The sequence below is a fragment of the Macrobrachium rosenbergii genome, chromosome 20, assembly GCF_040412425.1.
Source record: "Macrobrachium rosenbergii isolate ZJJX-2024 chromosome 20, ASM4041242v1, whole genome shotgun sequence".
Lineage (NCBI taxonomy): Eukaryota > Metazoa > Arthropoda > Malacostraca > Decapoda > Palaemonidae > Macrobrachium > Macrobrachium rosenbergii.
In genome coordinates, this window is record NC_089760.1 from 20,566,673 (window position 1) to 20,589,016 (window position 22,344).

The 22,344-nt window shown below is 37.8% G+C and overlaps 1 protein-coding gene across 6 annotated transcripts in view; it reads left to right on the forward strand.

Moving 5' to 3' along the window:
- Lmpt (Limpet) overlaps positions 1-22,344 on the forward strand; it is a 586,877-nt gene that overhangs the window by 51,206 nt on the left and 513,327 nt on the right. The window contains exons 1-2 of one of the 6 annotated variants that reach the window (XM_067122166.1): positions 9,165-9,286; positions 12,123-12,471. The exons of 1 other annotated variant lie outside the window; for it this stretch is intronic. In XM_067122166.1, the coding sequence (XP_066978267.1) occupies positions 12,301-12,471 (171 nt within the window). In that variant the 5' untranslated portion in view covers positions 9,165-9,286; positions 12,123-12,300. Of the gene's footprint in view, positions 1-4,021; positions 4,514-9,164; positions 9,287-9,424; positions 9,511-12,122; positions 12,472-22,344 lie in introns of those variants that run through there. 4 more of the 6 variants (XM_067122169.1, XM_067122167.1, XM_067122168.1 and 1 more) reach the window with 4 other exon arrangements.

Consider the following 22,344-nt stretch of genomic DNA (forward strand, 5'->3'; position numbering starts at 1 on the left):
ATGACTGTTCAGCTATTTAGTTCATTTCCTGGAAAGACAATTTATCCTTATTTTTCAGTTTATTCTCTTTTTCAGCTCTTCTGTTCTGCTCTGTGAAATGAAAATTTCTCTCTCTTTATTATGAAACTTTCGGGTGATATGGTGACTGTAAGCTTGTCTTGGAGCTATAACTTAATCTGAGTGGTGAACCTGGCCTTAAATGTGAAATACTGTATTATGTTCCGATGTAACAGAGTTCATTTCATGTCCGTATTGCTAAAATATTATAAGATATTATACGGGCGTTATCCGCTCCTTTTTGCAATCTATATTAGAGGTCCTTTTTCACTTATAGATAATCTATGCTGCAAGGTATGCTCTCTCTCTCTCTCTCTCTCTCTCTCTCTCTCTCTCTCTCTCTCTCTCTCTCTCTCTCTCTCTCTCTCGTATAAGTGCTCTTTAGGCCTCTACACAACTAATGCAGTCTCATATATCAGTCTTGTAGAAATAAAGATGTGTTCGTTTCGGTAACATTGTTTCCTTTAGGCTGTCAGTCTTTGGAATCCTTTCCCTGTTTTCGCTTTCCTTGATTATCATAAATTATCACCTCGCTAGAGACTGGGGCATTGCATACCACATAGTTACTAGCTATATAAATCATTCGGATTTATTTCACACAATTGTATTAATCTGTTATACTATACTCTTATTTAGTCCGAAGGCCGACTAAAGGTGGGATTATGCGTATGATTAGTACACTTGCCACGTAAAAGAAAAAGGGTCTTATGCAAGAGGCATTGCATTGCATTGCATTAAGACCGGTAGCTGCTTGGGTTTGCGCTAGTGATTCTTAATTATTTCAGCTCTTCAAATGTTAAAGAAAAATTCTATCTGTTCCAGTAACTCCCATACCACCTCTAGTTCTGTAAACATAACCAACTGCAATAATGACTGTTATGGCAATAATAAAACAACCACTGTGGTATTTAGTGGCTGTTTAAACAGGTATCTCTACCACACAGATGAACTGTGGAAAGCGGAAAGAGCCAAGTTTCCATAAAGTAATTCATAAAATTATTCATTTATCATCCGTTGTGGTATTTCATGTTATACATGTTGAATACAGGGTGCTCAGTAGTTATCGTTCATCAGTTACACTTTAGCAAGAGTGAGGCTTGACGTTTTCTGTACATAATTGCTATCGCTCTTGATGTAAGCCATAAGTTTTATGCTTGTTGTCTTGCACGAAGTTGCGTTGATAACTCGTGTGTTTTGGAAATGATTCACCTGATAGATAGGTAGATAGGTGAAGAAGTTTACCCAATAAGCGGAGAGAGAGAGAGAGAGAGAGAGAGAGAGACAGTGTGTGTGCGTGTGTGTGTCTTTAGACATGATGATCAAGTTGGAAAGACAATGCTTAACGAAATGCGTGCGCATTGAAATGAACGTTTTGCCCTTGTACTAGTAATGGAACTTGGAAGAGGAGTTGTTCTATTCTCTACATAGCCTATCTACAGCGAACGGTGAGTGGGTGTTGCATATCACATAAAAGCGGAGAGTAGTGTGGGATATATTGCCTTGGTAACTGATAAGCTTATCAACGGAGTCTTCAGCTGTAGGGCCCCTTATTTCCCCTTGTTCCTGGAAACGTTGCCCTTCCATGTTCCAGAAGAAAGTCCTCTAGGTTTTTCTGTCAGTTATAACGACTTTAAAGACATTGCGAAATCGTACGAAAACGTTTGGCAATTTAAGCCTCTGATTGGTTAAACGTATGCGTCACTCCTTTGTTGCAACAATCATATTTGTAGCATTTTGTGAAGATAAAAATATCATTAGTAGAAAGTGTTTTGCTTTTGCATAAAACGTGTGAATGAAGAAACTGGACAAAATTTACCTGAAATTACAGTGCGCAAACTCGACATACTTTGCAAAGGAGAATTTTCATAGGTAACTCTCGAAGATAACTTCCTGAAGTAATTCAAAAACTAAATGATTAGTGGTACAATCGCAGTGAATCAAGAATAGAAAAGTAGAATTCCCTCATACAGATGTTTCTGTATATACTCATATATATATATATATATATATATATATATATATATATATATATATATATATATATATATATATATATATATATATATAATGTATACACACCTACAAATATATATATATATATATATATATATATATATATATATATATATATATATATTCTTTCAAGAGTGAACATTCTGTTCTATTTGTTTTGGATTTTCAATTCAAATTACATGAATTATAGACGTTAGTTTATCTCCGTTCGTCAGTACATTGTTCTGTTTTGCAATAACCGCTTCTTTGTATTTATTTGTGTTTTGCTTCGCCTTCTCGTCTCAGCTTTTATTTTTCCTTTTTTAAATTGGTGCTTCTTAGTGCTTATGTTTCCACTTACTGCGGTTGTAATAATGAGGTACAAGTTCAAGGAACAGTAATTTTATTTTTCTAAGGAACATATTCTCCTGGTAGTGCTACAAGGAAGCAGCTAGAGGTGATTGTACTGATATGAAAAAAAATATTTTATTATTTTTTGAATCAGTTAATTCTTTGAATTATTCTTGTTTTTATTTATTTATTTAATTTAGTTACTTATTTACCTATTTATTTATTGAGAATATTTTTCAGACTGCGATGAGAGAAAAGATGTATGTGTGATGATAGCCATTGAAAAAGATTTAGATTTATTTATTTTTTACTTTTTTATTTCATGTTTAGTAATTTCACCAAGTTGGAAAGACTTATGATTTTATCTACCAAATCTGAGATGAAAGGTACAAACATGTTCCTGTCAGTAGAAATCCTTTGCTAATGTTGCATGGAACTATGCTTCTCATTCTGATGAAAGGAAATAGCTAGATAACATGGTAATAAAATGAAAACTTCCTCTTGTTTATCATCTTCCAAATGGATAAATTTCTTCTGATAATATTGAGAGAAAACAAGTGGATATGATAGTATTATAAAATTATTCAAAGGAACGAAATCGATAGCATAATGATGGGAAGATGGTAGTGGGATAGTAAAGACATTTTCTCGAAATTGTTTTTATTTTATTAGACTGCGATTTTTAAAGTGTGAATTCCAAAACGGAATAAACTTTACATGTAAATGTTAGAACTTGTGCTGTATGGAGTATAAAGAAAATTTATTCTGCTGTATTGAGTATAAAGAAATGTATTCTGCTGTATTGATTATCAAGAAATATATTCGTATATTGACTGTATGTTTTCTTTGCTACTATTTGAAACCAGGAATAAAAATTTAAAGAATAATGATTGATTGTAAAAATGTAGGTATTCTTAATCTACTTTTTCTGACTATTTGAAAAATTATGAAATCAAATCAGTGAAATACAGCTGAAAATGTGGTCTTGGAACTTAAGAAAAGAGTGATACAACACAAGACTTCGATGTGCAAAAAATAGGAAAGCTCCTTAGGATGCGGGATTAATTATCCATGACAATAAAATGCAAAAGCTGATAAGGAAAACACATAATGAACATTTTTATTTTAGCTCGGTTATTTGTAATATATTTGCCATGTAATTAGTATAATGATACCAACTCTTGGTGCTTTGTGAATATTTTTGGGAATACTTCTGTCGAAGGTAGATTTCATATGAACCTTTTTGTGCTTTTTAGAACAGGAGTGGATTGTGTTTACTATAGTTCCGTTTCTTTGTGAGCTACCTACTTTAAACAAGTTTTGGCTCCAAGAATATGACACTTTGCGGCTGGCATTCGCTTGCTTATACTTTATCCCGATTAGTTTCGAGTTCGTTAGCAGCAAATAAGGTGCTGAAGTGCCGAAAAACGAATAACAGTCTTTGATTAATACTAGAGGCAGTACAGTACAGAGTTTTGCGTATACTCGACCATCTGAGTGTCAAAACGAGACTATACACAAACTCAAGTATGCCAAGTCAAGATAGTGGAACATCGATACTTCGCATTGCTATTCGAAGAATTTGATAGGAAATAATAAGCCATTATTCGAGCCAGCTCGTGCTAGATCCATCGCCATGACTTCGAATCGACCCAGCGTCCCAGGGATAAGTGGCAGTAACACTTCCACGGCGTTGACTCGAACTCGTTCGTATCCGCGAACGGCGACCTGGGATGCTCACAGACCCATTTGGGATGCCCATGCCTCAACCACGCCCGTAACCACGACCTCCTGGGATTCTAGTACTACCGTCAGGGCCGTGCCAACGACCAGCGTCCTGAAGACGACCACAGCCCCGACATGGGAGGCCCACAAATCAACAGCCACCGTCAGACCTACTCTGAGTGGCTCTCAGGTCACCACGAAGTCAGTCAGTCTCGGTGGTTTCGGACGAGACAATGTCACTGGGTTCGGGCGTGAGAAAAGCGGCATGGAAAACACAGATCCCAGAGGACGTTTTGCACCGCCCATCGGTTCGAAGACCGTTGGTTTGGGGAGGTCCTCCAGCTTCTGCGTAAAGCCCCTTGTGCGCAGACTTACGCAGGTGATGCAGGTAACGACTGTGAATAGCAAACGATGATTCCATCCTTCATAGAGGTTGCAGTGATTTTCGTCTATCTTAGACAAATTTTTTTTGGCTTACCTTTATTTCAGGCGTACAGTTGCACTATAGAAGTTTATTTTTTCTATTGATTTTGCATACAGGTACTTATAAGTATACCAGAAGCCTTTCAATTACTTAACAACTATTACTAGCTATATTTATTTCTTTTCTGACGCCAACTTGCTCTTTATATCGTTTGCAAAGGTATTCGTATTTGATTATCCACAGCATAATTAATTTACTTGTCATGGTCCAGAGCTTCGATTAAAGAGCGGATGCTTACTCTTAAAGGTTTTTCTGCAGCCACGAGTTTGGATGTAAAAGTTTCCGGTAATCACCTGATGGCCGATGTTTGCAATTATATACGCATATATATATATACATACATATATATATATATATATATATATATATATATATATATATATATATATATATATATATATATATATATGTGTGTGTGTGTGTGTGTGTGTGTGTGTGTGTGTGTGTCTGTGTCTGTGTATTTATACTGTATATATATGTATGTATTATATATATACTCGTATATGTATATTTATATTGTATGTGTATATATATATATATGTATATATATATATATATATATTTATATTATATATATATTTATATATATACACAGACATCTGTATGTAATATATATATATATATATATATATATATATATATATATATATATATATATTTATATATATATATATATATATTATATATATATATGTATATATATGTGTGTGTGTGTGTGTGTGTATACTGTATATATAAACAGGCATATGTATATATAATGTATTTATACTGTATATGACTGTGAAATATTTTCTGTTAGAACAGAATGCCATCTAATAAAAGGAGCCCATAAAAAAGCCAAAAGGTAGAAAGTTAGTGCTATATATTTTGGGGAACAACTGTCTCCTTCAACCCGCCTGTTGAGTTACACAGTTGTTCTCTGAAATATGTAGTATTAACTTTCGACCTTTTGGCGTTTTTATGGGCAACTATATATATATATATATATATATATATATATATATATATATATATATGTATATATGTATATATGTATATATGTATATATGTATATATGTATATATATATATATATATATATATATATATATATATATATATATATATATATATATATATATAAAACCAGTTTATAATTTAGAAGAAGTTTAAGTCTTAACTATTTCTCTCATTCATTTATCAGCTACAGTTAAAATCGTTTGTCATTGGCACAGTAATTTCTGTGAGGGATTTTTATATGGAAATTTTAAATTACATGTTACTATATACAGTCCGTGATGTGGATAATCACTGAGGGCAGAGGAACGGGACCGCACTAGAGTGGTTCAGTTTAGGAGACATAAGTATGAAAGTATTTATGGGAAAGTGTGTGCGTAAATATATAAACTTGCTCGAAAGGTGGGGTACGTTAAGAACAGTTTGAGGTTTCTTAGCTCCTCTTAGAGAGAAAATGCTTTCCAAATAATAAATTGTACTCTATTAGCGACAAATCTGCCTCTTAGGTAGAGAGGGAACGCTTTTACGAAAAGACAGAAGTACCAACACTCAGATATACACACCTTTTTGTGTGAAAGTAAACGAATGTGAGCATGCACAGGCTTATATATATATATATATATATATATATATATATATATATATATATATATATATATATATATATATATATATATATATATATATATATATATATATATATATATATATATATATATATATATATATATATATATATATATATATATATATATATATATAGACATACACATATACGGTATATATATATATATATATGCACACATATAGGCTATATATGAATGTATATATATTACCAATACTGTATATAATTTTCTTATGAAAGGATTGGCCTCAGGGAAAAACCTGATACCATTCTGTCACTTTGATCCTTAAACTGCTGAATCATGGATGAAACACGTGTGCAGAAACCTTCCCAAACACATTTACTTCATGTAGCTAAACATAAAATTCATCCGCTTCACGTTGACGCCCCTTCACACTTCATTGCTCACCTGCATTATGCATACAAGCTCACGCTTCCAAGGATAACAAGTTCTTTCTGTTCTAACATCTCTTCTGTTTTGTCAAGTACCACTTTCTTGGCTTCCCTATCCTTTTTTCCATTTATCACTTTCTAATTACGCAAGTTTTTTACCTGCTGTTTCCAGTTCTCTCCACTTGACCAAACAACGTCAAAATACTCTTGTTTCATCGTTTCAGTTACTCCGCACACTTAAATAATTCATCTCGGCAGTTTCCACATTTTTGCCTTGACTCGCATTCAACAAGGAGAGTTGGCTCAATAATCCTTTTTATACACTACCACTTTTCCTTCCACGTAGACCTGGCTATCTTGCTTGCTTCACCTATTATGTGACGTTCACACTCAACCATTCATACTACCTTTTCTACTTTTGCTGTAATCAACTGGTTCTTTTTTTTTTTAGCCCACCATTCATTGCTCCAACTTGCTGGTTGGCATAACCTTACTTAAAAACACTTTCAGATCATTATTGGTCTGCAGTTTCTATTCACTAGTACTAAGTGAATCTGTATCATCTGCTGAGACGGATATGATGCTTTTGCAACCCATAGGCTAAAGAAGTCTTTTTTTTTTTTTTCCCCGCTGACCCATTCCACTTTGTTTATAAACTTTATCGTATATGAGTGGTTGTAACTTAAGACCTGGTTGGAAGAAACAAACAAACTCTCACATTTACATAGTGTTTTTTTTGTACATTAAAATATTCGTGAAAGACCATGTCATTGGCCCTAGATCAATTATTCAGTATAATGAGGATGTTCATAACGATATATTTTTGCTGAGTTTAGAGAGTTTCGCAAGCACCAAGGTCAGCAACCTCACCATATTACGGGACCTTGGTGAGATCATGTTCAACTGCAAGTATTGTAAGATTGTTGAACCTTTGGTAGCACAATGTGTTATCAGGTAGTTTTTTTTACCCTTGATTAAAAGCAAGTGGCTGTTCTGCATTACAGTACTTGCCAGCGTATAAAAGAAAAACCTTGTAGCAAAAGCATTTGGATAAATAGAAGCTTAGCCTATTTGTTAAGTTAGTTCCTATGTCGAAGGGTATTTCAATTTCCAGACGTGCTTGCAAGTGGATGGCTCCATACATTCCTTGGTAGAATGCTTTAAGGAAGCTAGTGCTTTACTCCTCAGCTCTTCATTTGAAAGCTTAAGTCATTTTTCAAGGAAAGTGAGGTATTCAAAGAATTACCTGTAAGTGGCTACTCTGTGAGTTCAGATTTATTCCAGTCAGTGACGGTAAAGACGTAACTGATGCGATGTGGTGACATATATATGTAACTTAATGTATATAAAACACTGCCCCTCTCATCCTGAGGCCCAAGGCACCGGCCCAGAATGCGGGCATCAGCACTTCCTACTCCATTCACGATCCTTTTTCTTATCCCACAACTCTGTATCCACATTTCTGTCGTTCTATGGCTTTTCGCATCACCCCATACATGAAAACATAAAAAATACTCTCTCATTAACAATTTTTCAAGAAACAGTGAAACCTAGCATTAACTTCATCATAATGTAAGTTGTGAACGACTCACATTTTACATCACACCTTTTGCAACACCCACTACAACTGACTAACTGCTTCATGTCAAGAAACGTTGTGGGGTTTAACAGTTTCCATGCTTCCCTGTCGCATCTGGTAAACAAAGCTGTAATCTCTCTTAGTAAGTTGAAATGTCGTAACCATTACATATATATATATATATATATATATATATATATATATATATATATATAACATATAATTATATATATATATATATATATATATATATATATATATATATATATATATATTATACATATATAAATAATATATATATATATATATATATATATATATATATATATATATATATATATATATATATTATAATGTTCAGATGGAAAGATAACGTAGCATATGACGTGCAGGAAAAAAAGGGTTAAGAGAACAGGATACGCAAGATAGAAGAAGATGGAGAAGGCTTACACGAAACAGCGACCCCGTATAGAGATGGGTAAAAGGCTGAAGACAAGAAGAATATATATATATATATATATATATATATATATATATATATATATATATATATATATATATATATATATATATATATATATATATATATATATATATATATATATATATATATATATATATATATATATATATATATATATATATATATAGATAAGTCAAAGGAAATAAGATATAAGTGAGTGATAGTTTCGCTCATCATCGCCAGAAAGCATTTTTTAAAATATTAAATTTAATTTGAATATGCATGGACACTTCAAGTATTTATACAATTTATGCCTTTAGCGCATACAGGTATGGCTAATTGCATTATACTCACACGCACAAACACATGTTGGAATGTCTGTTTGCATCACATATCATATACTCGTCTCAACATCTGGTCCTCAGTGTTAAAAAAAAAAGCCTCTGAAGATACACACAGGAAACCGATACCGTGACGTCACATCCTCACCGTGAAATCTTGACACAGTAATAGCGATGCGATAAGGAGAAAGCCGTTGCCAGAGAGGCAATTCGCAGCTGAGTTGCTGGTTAAACGAGCTCTGTTCACAAGCTTCGGCTACGCGTTCGATCGTTCCGCTTAGGTTCGTGATTCAGCCTTCGAAATAAGCATCGATTATGTTAATTCTGAGAGGATAAAAGGAGGACAGTAATGAGGAAAAGATCCCGAACGGGTTTGGTCCGTGGCAGGACCGGTAACTGTCCTGTAATCTTGTTAGGTCGGGATTTCGGCCAAGGATTTTCTGTGGGGGCGGTCGTATGTTTTAATACATCCACTTACAGTGTGGGGATACCTTCCCTAGAGTGTGTACGTGTGTTTGTGTTTTTATATACATTAGAGAACTGGATTCCTAGAATTTTAAAAATAGCAGTGTGAAAGAGAAAGAGAATTCCTGGGAAGATGCCTTTGAAATGCTGAAAAGCGGATTCAGCGACTAACGTCTTGTGTCGTTTGTTCTATCCTGTGGAAAATAGTGTTGTTTTCAAGTGCAGTGTTGTGCATGTGGGAAATAAATGAAAATTATTTCTAAAACCTGACGTTGTTGTTGTGATATTTTCAATTCAGTGGATATCATTTGCTTGTCTTTTGTGAGCGACAACTCACCTCCTTATGACACAATGCATGTTTTTTCCCTTTTCATGTACCGAAATCGTTCTTATGATATTTATGGAGTGAAAAATATTACTATTCCATAATCATTACTCATATTTATATGAAAAAATTAATCCTTATGTGTGACTACGTGCGTAGTATTTTGATATTGTACATAAAATGTAGTTTAGAATGTTAGGTTTTTCTGCAAAAAAATCTATTTGAATGAATATCATCAGTGAAATATAACGGAAGACCATTTTAGTGCTGTTTGGAAATATGCTTATTTATTTTAAAATAAAAGGTAAACAACACAATATCCAGTAAACGTAACGAAACACCTCAACTGTATTATCTTGTAAACAGCATCTTTCTGGTTCGTTCTAACATGAAAGCGAAGAACGTCAGGGTCCCGAGACATCTCAAAGGGATGTCATAAATAACGCGACTTAAAGGTGCCACGCCCCTTTCGAAGACACCTTTTTATAAAGGACGTCTTTTAAAGAAGTCCTTATTGAGACTCTTTTATAAAGGACGTATTTTTGTAGAATTGACAAAAAAATTTTTTAGAGAGGTAGTATCTGTAGATTTTATTTGAAAGATTTAAACATTCTTTAAAAGGGCTGCTTTTTAAATAATTCTCGTTTTAAAGACTCCTTTTTAAATATTTTTGTAAAAGGGCTGCTTTTTTTTTTTGAGGAATAACTGTGAGTGACCTTTCATTAAATAACTTCAGTTATTTCATGAGATGTATTTTTGTTGGACGACTTCTTCTAAGAGGCCGGACTCTTTCATTGCTGTTCAAGATGCAATAGAACAGAGATAAAAAAAAAGAGAAATAAAATACGCGTGAAAATAACAAATGAGTAAAACACAACAGAATGGAGAAAAGAGAAATAAGGTAGACTTCATTATCAATAATAAGCAACACATGACTCATTAGACAGCTACACCCTACATTAAACTAACTTGAAGTACAAACTTGAGAAATGATGTCTGTGATGAATTCTTCCCAAAAGCACAATTACAGATTCTTTTCGAAATGAGTCTCCCGCAGGGTCCGTAGAGGGAGGTCTGTCTTATTCTCTCGATGCTGTGAAAATAAAATTCTCTGAGAAAAGAAAATGCAACGACATATTAGGCAAGATTGATAAGAATAAACGAAATATAGAGCAACAACGTGAAAAGTGGTGTCACCGAGAAAATACAATACAATATATAAGACGTGTTTAGAGAGAGACGAATTAATTATAGTTGGTTTCTATTCGTGTAATGTAGAAATATTACCTGGAAAATGATTTTTTTCGTGTAACTTGAATTACTTGGTAAGAAACTTCAACACTTAAATCATTCTTAAGTCAAACCAGTCACAAAAGTTTACAATTACGTGGAATGAGTTAGTCAACTCTTATCACATACCTGAGAAAAAATGAACAAGTAACTAAAATATTTTCATTTGCATAAATTGTCAAGAGTAATTGATAACTAAATTGACATCATCAGTATTCAGATCACTTGATTTTACATACATAACTTCACAAGTAAAGAATTACAATCAATTGACTCCACTGTCATAACCTGATTGGCAGTCTGTCCATCGCTCTCAATATCGTCATTCCAAAGCAGGATCCATTGTTAGAGATGAGAACAGATGGCAGGGCATCGTGAATCTTACCCCCGAAACGTCTGGATGCTATAAATAATAGTCCTCGTCGTGTAGATAACAACAAATATATCACCCCATTAGTGCCAACGCCGATGCCAGTCTCTCATCTGGCACCTTTGCTCCTTTCCCAGTTGATCTTTTTGTCTTGAATAGTTTCTCAGATCATACACACACACACACATACACATATATGTGTGTGTGTGTGTGTATAATATGCCTGTTTTCTTCTTGTGTGTCATTCTGATTCTTGAGGAATAGTTTTTTCTCAGAGGGGCGAAGAAAAACAAAATAAGACGGGATCCTTAGAAACGTGCATACGAAAAGGCTGTGATTTTTACAAACTATCGTTTAAGAGTGCGTTTAGTGTTTCCTGTTGTTTTACTCTTCTTGTTACTTCCGCGTTAGAATTCGCACTCCTGATCTTTCATTACTGATCAAACGATAAAAATGGTTTGTTTGTACTATTATGTTGTATGAATGCCCATTCATAATATATAAACAAGCCTAAAAGCTGACTTGCCTAGCAAGCTTCACAGAATGGAATGGTCGCTCATGGAAGGCGAAGAGCAGAGGAAAGAAAAGATATCGTTCAATACATAACAAAATATTATTAATATAGTCTTATAGATATTTTATTCTTTTTATTTCGTGTTGCCCACAGCATCATACCATCATTTGAATCTCAAACGTACCAGTAACTTGTCTCTTCCAAGAATATCGAATTGACTTCCATCAAAAATAATTTATTAAAAATGAAATCGGTATGAGATGTAAAAAAAATAAGTGCCGATAGCTCTCAGTCATAATCTTTGATTACTGTGCAATAAACAGTTCATGAAATGGAGAACGGCGTTTCCACCCCGGCTTCCGAACCATCTCCGGTGACCTCGGATACGAACAGCGGGGACCGGGATACACAGGTGGACTCGGATACACCCCACCCGGAGAAGCCTCCTCCGCCGTCTACGGAATCCTCGTCCCCTGATCGTAACCTGAAGGAGAACCGATCGGTGAGTATGGAAGAGTTCTGGATGCGGTCAGAGCTTGTAAGAATAATCCATTTCCCGGAAGTTTCAAAGGTTGCAAGACTACAGAGATCCTCAGTTTGAATATCCATTACAGTCATCGGGTCTTTTAGTTTTCTGTAAAAGAAAACTATTGAGAAGGCTATTTGTCTATCCGTTCGCCTCAGATCTTAAAAACTACTGAGGCTAGAAGTCTGCAAATTGGTATGTTGATCGTTCACCCTCCAATCATCAAACGTACCAAATTGCAGCCTTCTAGCCTCAGTAGTTTTTATTTTATTTAAGGTTAAAGTGAGCCACGATCATGCCTCTGGCACCGATACAGGTGCCAACAACACAGACCACTATCGGGCATTGGCTAAAAGGTGTTATGGGCCGCGGCTGAGAGTTTCATGGGCAGTGGTTGAGAGTTTCATACAGCATTATACGCTACAGAAAACTCGAGTGAGCCGAAGAAACTTCGGCGCATTTTTTACTTGTTAACTATTGTTATCGCCTTGATTTGAATTCCTTAAGCCAGCGTGCTCACAGACCTCGAGGCAATATGTTTCTTTTCCGTTCTTCTGATATAAGATCGTGAAGGCAAATGAAATGAAAGGCCAGGTTTGGTTGCAAGCTGGAGCAACCTCAATGGGCCAAACACCCTGAATCGAGCTTTTTTTTTTTTTATCGTTAAAAACATGAAAGACAGGAGCTAAAGGTGGTATTTTACCATTCGTGACAAAACTGGAGCTGGGGTTTATTCTGATTCTTGCCTCACCTATACATGTAATGCGTTATATTTTTTAATTATATATTATCCTCAGCATCTCTGTACACTCTATGTTCCCCTTGTGCATATATATATATATATATATATATATATATATATATATATGTATATGTATATACTGTATATACATGTATATATCCATATATCTATTTATGTATGAGTGTAAAGGGGAACATTATATATATATATTTTTATAAATATTACTGCTGTTCGCCCTCGATGTAGTTAGGTGTAGGAATATTAGGCCAATTGACCTCGACAGAGAACATCTCTGCCCGCCGGTAGGGTAGGCAATTTAAAATAACAATCACCGCTTTAGACAAATGGCGCCCCATAGGCTGGAAAGTTTGTAAACAAAATATGTTAGGGCATTAGGGACCTAAGCCTCAGATAGGGTTTACGCTCAATGACCCTAGTTATGGTGGCCCTAAGCTTTATTCTATGCATTCGACGATGCCTTTGTCAAGGTCGGATTGCCCGGGCGTATAGGTCCTCCTCTGGAAGAACGAAGCGAGGTCGAGTCAGTGAGAGATCCCAGCGGTCACGGAACCAGGGTGACGCCATGCGTGCGTGCCCGAACGATATTCTTTATTCTTTATTACTTTCTCTCCTACGTCTATCTTAATTAGTGAATTGGGAAGACTGCCAGAATACGACTCCTGAGGTCCCTCGTTTGCGCAGCTTAATCGACGTTCACGGTAAGTCCGATTCTTGTTGAAGCTTCGGCGATTGACTAGTACTTTTCTGTATTTCACATTTTTTCTTTGTTTTCTTCCTTCAGCCACCACTTAGGGTATATGTGTTTACAAAGTCTAGATTAAGCCTAATTATTATATTGTTAGCTTCAACCCCATTATTCCAGTAAAATACCTAGGATTTAGGTAAGCAAAATCAGGTTAAATCTCGATGCTTTTGTTGCCTCAAGCGTCCGAATGTTTGGAAGAACCGTTGCGCTTAAAATCAAATTCATCTCAAATATTCTTTGTTAAGGTTAATAACCCTTAACTGGCGACCTTTTGGCTAATTAACGTCTGTCTTTGAGGTTAACTTTTGGCTTCAAGTGACAGGTTACGTGTAATCTTGGTTTGCAGGGCCGTAAAATTACGTAAATTGAATAATACATGATCAACCAAGACCTCACACGTAACATTGGCGACCTCTGCGAGAATCTAAAGTACATTTTAGAGAAAGAATCTGGAGAAAAGGAAATTAAAATTACATTAATTCCAAAAAATAAAAGTCAGATATCGAACTCCATTTCATTCTTCCAAACAAGGAACGAGGCATAATAATAAGCAGTAAAGAGAATAGTTATAATAACAAGTGTAGCGAGAATTAGCGTAGGAAAGGGTGCGTCGAGAGCAGAGAGTCATAATTTATAACGTCTAAGACAAGGACATTACCGTGTTCGGACCGTGAGTCAAGTCGTTCAAGTAACGAATTCAAAGGCCGAGAATCGCGGAGCCCAGTTCATGTACACAAAGTAATATACTAATCGCGTCGGCAATTCCGATCGTTATTGTTTGCATATAGCGGAATCATTCAAAACCGTGTCAGTGAAGTAGCAAACGAACTGAAATAGTAATTTTACAATAAAGGTACATTTTCAACAACGTAAATTTACGCAGGCAAGCTAGCATTTCTCTTTTCATTCTTTTGTTTAATGTCCGGGTGAGAATACGATAACAAAAGACACAAAGTTGTTTGGTAATTTAGTTTTCCATCCGTAACGTAAAAACGCTATGCATGATTGGTATATTTAAAGTAAAATCTGATACCTGCATTTGTTTCGTTGTTTGAATTTGTGCTAAAAGAAAATACCCGCCATCTTGATTCCTCCGGTTGTTTTGAAAATTGTTCGAACTGTTTGTGAGAGAACGGCCATTTTGGGGTTTCCTTAGCAGGCCGAGGTTGTTTTGAAATTTAGGCCTAACGGGACCTTGGCCGCCATCTCAACGACCTTGTTATTGTGACCTCTCTGCTCCCGCCACTCTTGGGGCGCATATTTTTTTTTTTGCTTTTCAGAGTTAACCCACCTCCTAATATCTTAGCTAGCTAAAAAAACCAAAAAGATAATTTAGGCAGGGAAAGATAGGCCTTAGTTAGGAGTAATAACAAGTTCCTATACGAATACCTACTATAAAAATCATATAAAGAAAATTTAAAATTTTACGATAAACTTTTGTGACGCTGGCTCCCGGGAAAATTAAGATAATAAAGTAATCCCTAAGGAAGCCAAGACGACGCATCTATATCATTTTATTAAGATCCATGCCATTGTGCATGTATAAAATCTTTTGTTTACATGTTCTCAAGCAGCAAGAAATTCGCTGATTGAAAATCTCTCTCTCTCTCTCTCTCTCTCTCTCTCTCTCTCTCTCTCTCTCTCTCGTGTCATTCAAGTAAGCATTCCTAACCTAAGTGTACGTGACCCTCTTCAAAGAAAGAACGGCCGACACTAGGCTAATTAATTCGAATACAATAAGCCAAATAAAAGAAACACCTCTGTCCCACAATAGATGAGGACAAGTTAAGAGTAATTACAATACAGTGATAAACTGTCGGTCACGAGTGAGGCCTGCTATCCAGACCGAAGCAAACAGTAGTTTTCACCCTCTGAAAAAGAAGGGCCAGGTACTGGGACCAGCCACTCACGAGGATCTTTAAGAAAAAAAAAAAAAAAAACCCAAATTCACTTTATTCCACAGTGCCAATAATTTGCAGCACTCATCACTGGAATAGCTTACTTCTCTATCTCTCTCTCTCTCTCTTTACCTTCCCTTTCTCTCATTCGATTGTTGCACTCTGCAGGGGTGTAGAGTGCCTTTCCTCCCATATAGCCTAGTTGGACTCCAGTAGAGGGTCCCTAGGAACACATTAGCACCATAAGTGCCACCAAGCAAGAATCCAGAAAATAAATAAAACAAAACCAAAAGGGAACACAGAAGAGAAAGTTCTTCTGAACCTAACCTGCACCAGTGCCTAGGGATACTGAGTGCCACCAGTGTGACCTGTACACGGCACACCCAAACTACAGTGCCACCTTTTGAAAGGGTGCCACGTCATTGAAGAGACACTTCCTCGCTGCCCAAGTACGCCCACTGACCCGGTTAGACGGCCTTCCCACCAGAACCATGGCAGCAGAGCATTATAAAACTTTCCTGGGGCTGGGGACGGCGGCAGGTCTCACCGGCTCTGAACTTACCACCTGGGTTAAGGAGCAAGTGGACGACTTGGCCAAGCGGGAGAAGGAAGAAAGACTCGAGCAGAGGAAGTATGAAGAAGAACGAAGGGTGTATGAAGCCGAGCAAAGGCAATATGAAGAGGAAAGAGAAGAAAGAAGGAGACAGCATGAGTTAGCCTGCAAGGAAACTGAGTTAGCCCCCTAAAGGAGAAGGAGCTCGAGCTTGAGAGAGCGAAAATGGAGAATGCCGAAGCTAGGGCTAGCCATCAAGCCTCCAGTCCTACACCTGCTGCATCAAACGCCCAATTTCGAGCATCAATTCCTAGTCCCCAAGTGGACTGAGGATTTGAGCCAGAAGCATGGCTGGAGGAGATCGAGGCTCTTTCGATAACTACAGCACCACGGAGACGGAGAGAGCCTTAATACTAGCCAAGCATATGGAGGGAAAAGCCAAGGCAGCGCTTCGCTCACTGGAAAAGAGCCAGAGAGGCAACATGGCAGAAGTTCGTAGAGTCATTACAAAGGCCTACGAGATAACCCCAGAAAATGGAGACAACGGTTCCGAGGTCTTGCCAAGGAAGTCGGCTGGTCTTGGACGGAATGGGCATGTCACAAAACCCAGTCCGCACGCGCTGGTTTGACTCCTTGGCCTGTACGACGTTTGAGGATCTTTTCAATCGGACCATGCTAGAAGACCTTTTCCAATGTGTGCCAGGGCCCCTTGCGGTATATCTTAACGATAAACAGCCCTCCACACTTATGGAAGCTTGTCGCATGGCTGATTCGTGGAAACCTTCAATCAGTCGCATAGCACCTCTCAGAAGCGAATCATCCCTCCGGCCTACCTCTCGAACTCCACTGCCCAAGAATGGACTGCCTAGCAAGACCCTGTGCAACTATTGCAAGAAGGGGGCCACGCTGAAGCTGAGTGCCGATACAAACTCGGCACTAATAAGCAGCCTAACCCTACCAGCCAGAACTCCGCTCCCGATTCATCCGCTCAGCCCTCTCCTCCAACAGTTACTGCAGGCCACCGAGCCCATCCAAAAGGCCCGTGCAGATCCTGTGGGGCTGCTAGCCACTACAATGCTGGATCTCCGGCCTGTCCACATCATGTCCCCACCACCAAATTTGTCAACCTAATCAGCACTTCATTTTCTGCTGCTGGTCCGCACCGATCCTTTACCCCGAGAGACTGGAAACCCAGTTCATCTCGGTGGCCCCTCTTCAGAGCACTAGCCTGCCCGTGACCCTTCCGGTCACAGTAGACACTGCGCAGACATTAGCCTGATCACTAGGGCCCAAGTGCCAGCCGGTGCCATGGTTGACGAAGAAACGCGGTGGAAATGAAGTGGATAGAGGGCCACACCATCACCGTTCCTACTGTCCAACTCCAGGTTATGACACCTGGGGCACGATACCCCACCGCCTCGGCGTGGTAGGTGGAATTCGGCCCGGAGTGGCCTTCTTGTTGGGTCGGGATCTTCTCTGCGGAAGCCCGCCACCAACGCCACTCCACAGCCACGTTACCTCCTCCACGGAGGCCCCATCTAACACTCTCAAAATGACAAACCTCCACCTTCCGCCCACCAAAGTGGTCCGCGAAGGGGCACCACCCAACCTATTCCAGGCCTAGCCCTCTCCAATCGCGAAGGGCTGGCCCACCAAGAGGTCCTCCTCCGCGAAGAGATTCAGGAGGAGCAGTACCGCTGCAGGACGTGCAAGCGGGCAGACCACTCCACAAATTGGGAGGGCTGCCTACAACAACGCCCAGCCGGACGCCCCCTGAACAAAACTCAGGAGAGGCTACGATCTCCTGCTGGGGCAGGAATCTCTGCCGCAGCCAACCACAAGTCGTCCGAGAGGTATTGCACCTCCGACCCCTTGTCAGGCATGCCTGACCTCAACTGCTGCCAGTGCCACTTGCGAGCACTGAGCAGTGCCAGACTCCGTCCGCCACGGACGTTGAGCTACCAATGGAAAAGGCCCTATGCCGGGTCTAAATCATGAGGCTAATCCTCCTCCGGGAGATTTAGGTTCCCCATGCAGTTGATCATCGCGACTGGAGAGCCTCCAGCACCCGGAAACTTCTTCAAGATTCTTCTTGCAAATTTGATTCCAGGGGATGAACCCCTGAGGATCGAAATGGTACCCCTTCCTTGAAGACCAGGAACTGGCATCCTCGGACGCAGAAGTCGAGATCGCTCTCGCTCCGGGTTGTCGCGCAGCCGGAGTAGGGAGTCCTCCCGCAGCTTTTGCAGTTGCCCCTGACTTCGCGCCCGCTAGCCCTTCTGGCCTGTCCCCGAGTCGGTGCTCTCATCACCTGCTAGGCCAGCTACTGATAGGCCTTGGAGGAAACCGAAGAAGAAGAAGAAGGGGCGGAAGAGAGCCCAGTAGTTGCCGAGCTATACGCTCATCCTGGCACTAGTGCCCTCTCGGCACAGTGCCCTAACATCTAAGAGTGATCCTGGCCCCTTGCCCAGAGAAGGTAGCCAGTGTGATCTCTTCCTTTTATTTGTACCTAGCCTAGGCCACCTTAAAGTACGGTACATCAATTTAGTAACCTTGTTCTTTCCACTTACCACCAAGCCGCAGTAATCATGTAAGTAGCCTAACTTATGTCAGTAATCTTAACTATTGTGAAACGAGCCACGATGCTCGTGACACGCATGGCCTAAGACCTCAGTGAGGCACCCATTTATCATATGAGGCAACCTCATGAATTAACTAGTAAATTTTAATTGTATTAAACATAAACCATGTTGTAATTTAGTTAGAATGTTAACTCTTATGTTGGTGCTACGGTCGGGTTAGATAGGTTAGGCTAGGGAATATCATAGAATGTACCACTAGGCTAGGTCTAAAACACATCATGATTGTAGGAGGTAGCCTATAATAACCGTGAGCACCTTCCAGTACTATTAGAATTAGGTAAAGTAGTGAATATAGCTCATATCCTATCTAGGGTTAGGTAGTTCTGTAGCTAGGTAGGCTAACCAGGACTAATCTGCTCAGGGGAAGGAGAGTAACCTACGAGAGGCGAACAGCTTGTTTAGTATAGACCTTCACGCCCGAAAGGGAGTGAAGGCCCTCTTAAGGGGGAGCTTTATAAATATTACTGCTGTTCGCCCTCGATGTAGTTAGGTGTAGGAAATATTAGGCCAATTGACCTCGACAGAGAACATCTCTGCCCGCCGGTAGGGTAGGCAATTTAAAAATAACAATCACCGCCTTAGACAAATGGCGCCGATAGGCTGGAAAGTTTGTAAACAAAATATGTTAGGCATTAGGGACCTAAGCCTCAGAGAGGGTTTACGCTCAATGACCCTCAGTTATGGTGGCCCTTAAGCTTTATTCTATGCATTCGACGATGCCTTTGTCAAGGTCGGATTGCCCGGGGTGTATAGGTCCTCCTCTGGAAGAACGGCGAGGTCGAGTCAGTGAGAGAGATCCCAGCGGTCACGAACCAGGGTGACGCTGCGTGCGTGCCCGAACGATATTCTTTATTCTTTATTACTTTCTCTCCTACGTCTATCTTAATTAGTGAATTGGGAAGACTGCCAGAATACGACTCCTGAGGTCCCCTCGCACAGCTTAATTCGAATCCCTCACGGTAAGTCCGATTCTTGTTGAAGCTTCGCCGATTGACTAGTACTTTTCTGTATTTCACATTTTTTCTTTGTTTTCTTCCTTCAGCCACCACTTAGGGTATATGTGTTTACAAAGTCTAGATTAAGCATAATTATTATGTTGTTAGCTTCAACCCCATTATTCCAGTAAAATACCTAGGATTTAGGTAAGCAAAATCAGGTTAAATCTCGATGCTTTTGTTGCCTCGTCCGAATGTTTGGAAGAACCGTTGCGTTTAAAATCAAATTCATCTCAAATATTCTTTGTTAAGGTTAATAACCCTTAACTGGCGACCTTTGGCTAATTAACGTCTGTCTTTGAGGTTAACTTTTGGCTTCAAGTGACAGGTTACGTGTAATCTTGGTTTGCAGGGCCAAAAATTACGTAAATTGAATAATACATGATCAACCAAGACCTCACACATCAACAATATATATATTATATATATATATATATATATATATATATATATATATATATATATATATATATATATATATATATATATATATATATATACATATATACATATATATGTATATACATAAATAAATATATACGCAATTTACATGTAGAAAAAACCGCACTGAGAAATAAAACACTCGGGTATAAATCCATTATGTCTGTTAATTTATGGAACAGGTTACGTACCTGGTAGTTAAGTGACCCTGGCTGTGACTGGTGGGTCACAGCCAGGGTGGCGAAAGCCATTGGGCAGTAACCTCATCCGAAAATACTTATTGACAACCGGAAGATAACCTCTTCTGGAGTCACCTTTGGTTATTGGAAATATATATATATATATATATATATATATATATATATATATATATATATATATATATATATATATTACATATATATACATTATATATATGTATTTATATATAAATATATATATATACATATAAATTTATATATAATATAAATTATATATATATATAAATATATATGTATATTATATATATATATATATATATATATATATATATATATATATATATATATATATATATATATATATATATATATATATATATGTTTGATGAAGTAACTTATGATTATTTTAATGCCTTTTTGAAAGTTTTTTAAAGGGAATACTACATGTAATTGCAACTGAAAGGATCTCCTGACCCAAAGAAGCAGTGGGCGTTATGTATGCAGGATGGAGAGAGAGAGAGAGAGAGAGAGAGAGAGAGAGAGAGAGAGAGAGAGAGAGAGAAAGCCTAATGTCTTCCTTAGTCTTTTTCGTCCTGCAAAATGAGTAGATGTTTACCTCCTTAAATACTATTTTTTCTCGCGTTTCCTTTGCTCATGACACCTGCATATGTACCACATGGTGACATTAACACAGTTCTAGCCGCGGCCTGTCAAAAGCGAGACGTTTTCTCACATGTGTTTGGCCAAGGACTCCGGCGAATTTGGCGCTCCATGTTGGAGCGAATTTTTGATGTTTTCGTCAGCCGTATAGAGAACTGTGCGTGAGAATTGATAATTGATATAATATATATGTGTATGTGTGTGTATATATATATTGGGTGTGTATTTTATATATATGTTTGTGGGTGTGTATTTTTTCTGAAGTTTTTGTTTAACGACTATAACATTATCTAACAAATTTATTGGGCATCTTTTCAGTGGGCATAACTTGTAAATGTTACTTTATATACTATCACAACACATACACACGCATATATATATATATATATATATATATATATATATATATATATATATATATATGTGTGTGTACACACATATATGCGCATGTGTATGTTTTGTAAGATAAGCAGCACTTCTAACGAGATACTTTATGTATATGATACTTTAGTTGAGAAATCACTCTAAACAATATAAATCTCTCGCACGTGGTTCTTAACTCGCAATACTAAAATGGAGCTTACCTCCATGAAAGGCAATTCCTTCAGTGAACTAACAGTGGTTCACTATTTTGTATTCAATGAGAACTCAAGTTGTGCGTATTATTTTTGTTGGCGTAATATGAAATCGGCGAATAAGACTGATGTATTGAAAATTACTAAATTACTGCTTTTTCTAGTATCCAGCGAGTGATAATTGATGAGATGGCTTTCCTTACGTGAGGAGGAACAGATATTCAAATTGCACATCAGACTCTGTTGCAAGCAGTTGAAGCCACTGCTTCACTGTTGTTGACATAACTTGCGGTGAATTCCTGTGAACAGACGTTATTTTAAAGTAGACCAATGCTTAGGTCAAACTTCAGGACATGTACAAGAGTGGTTGTCATTCT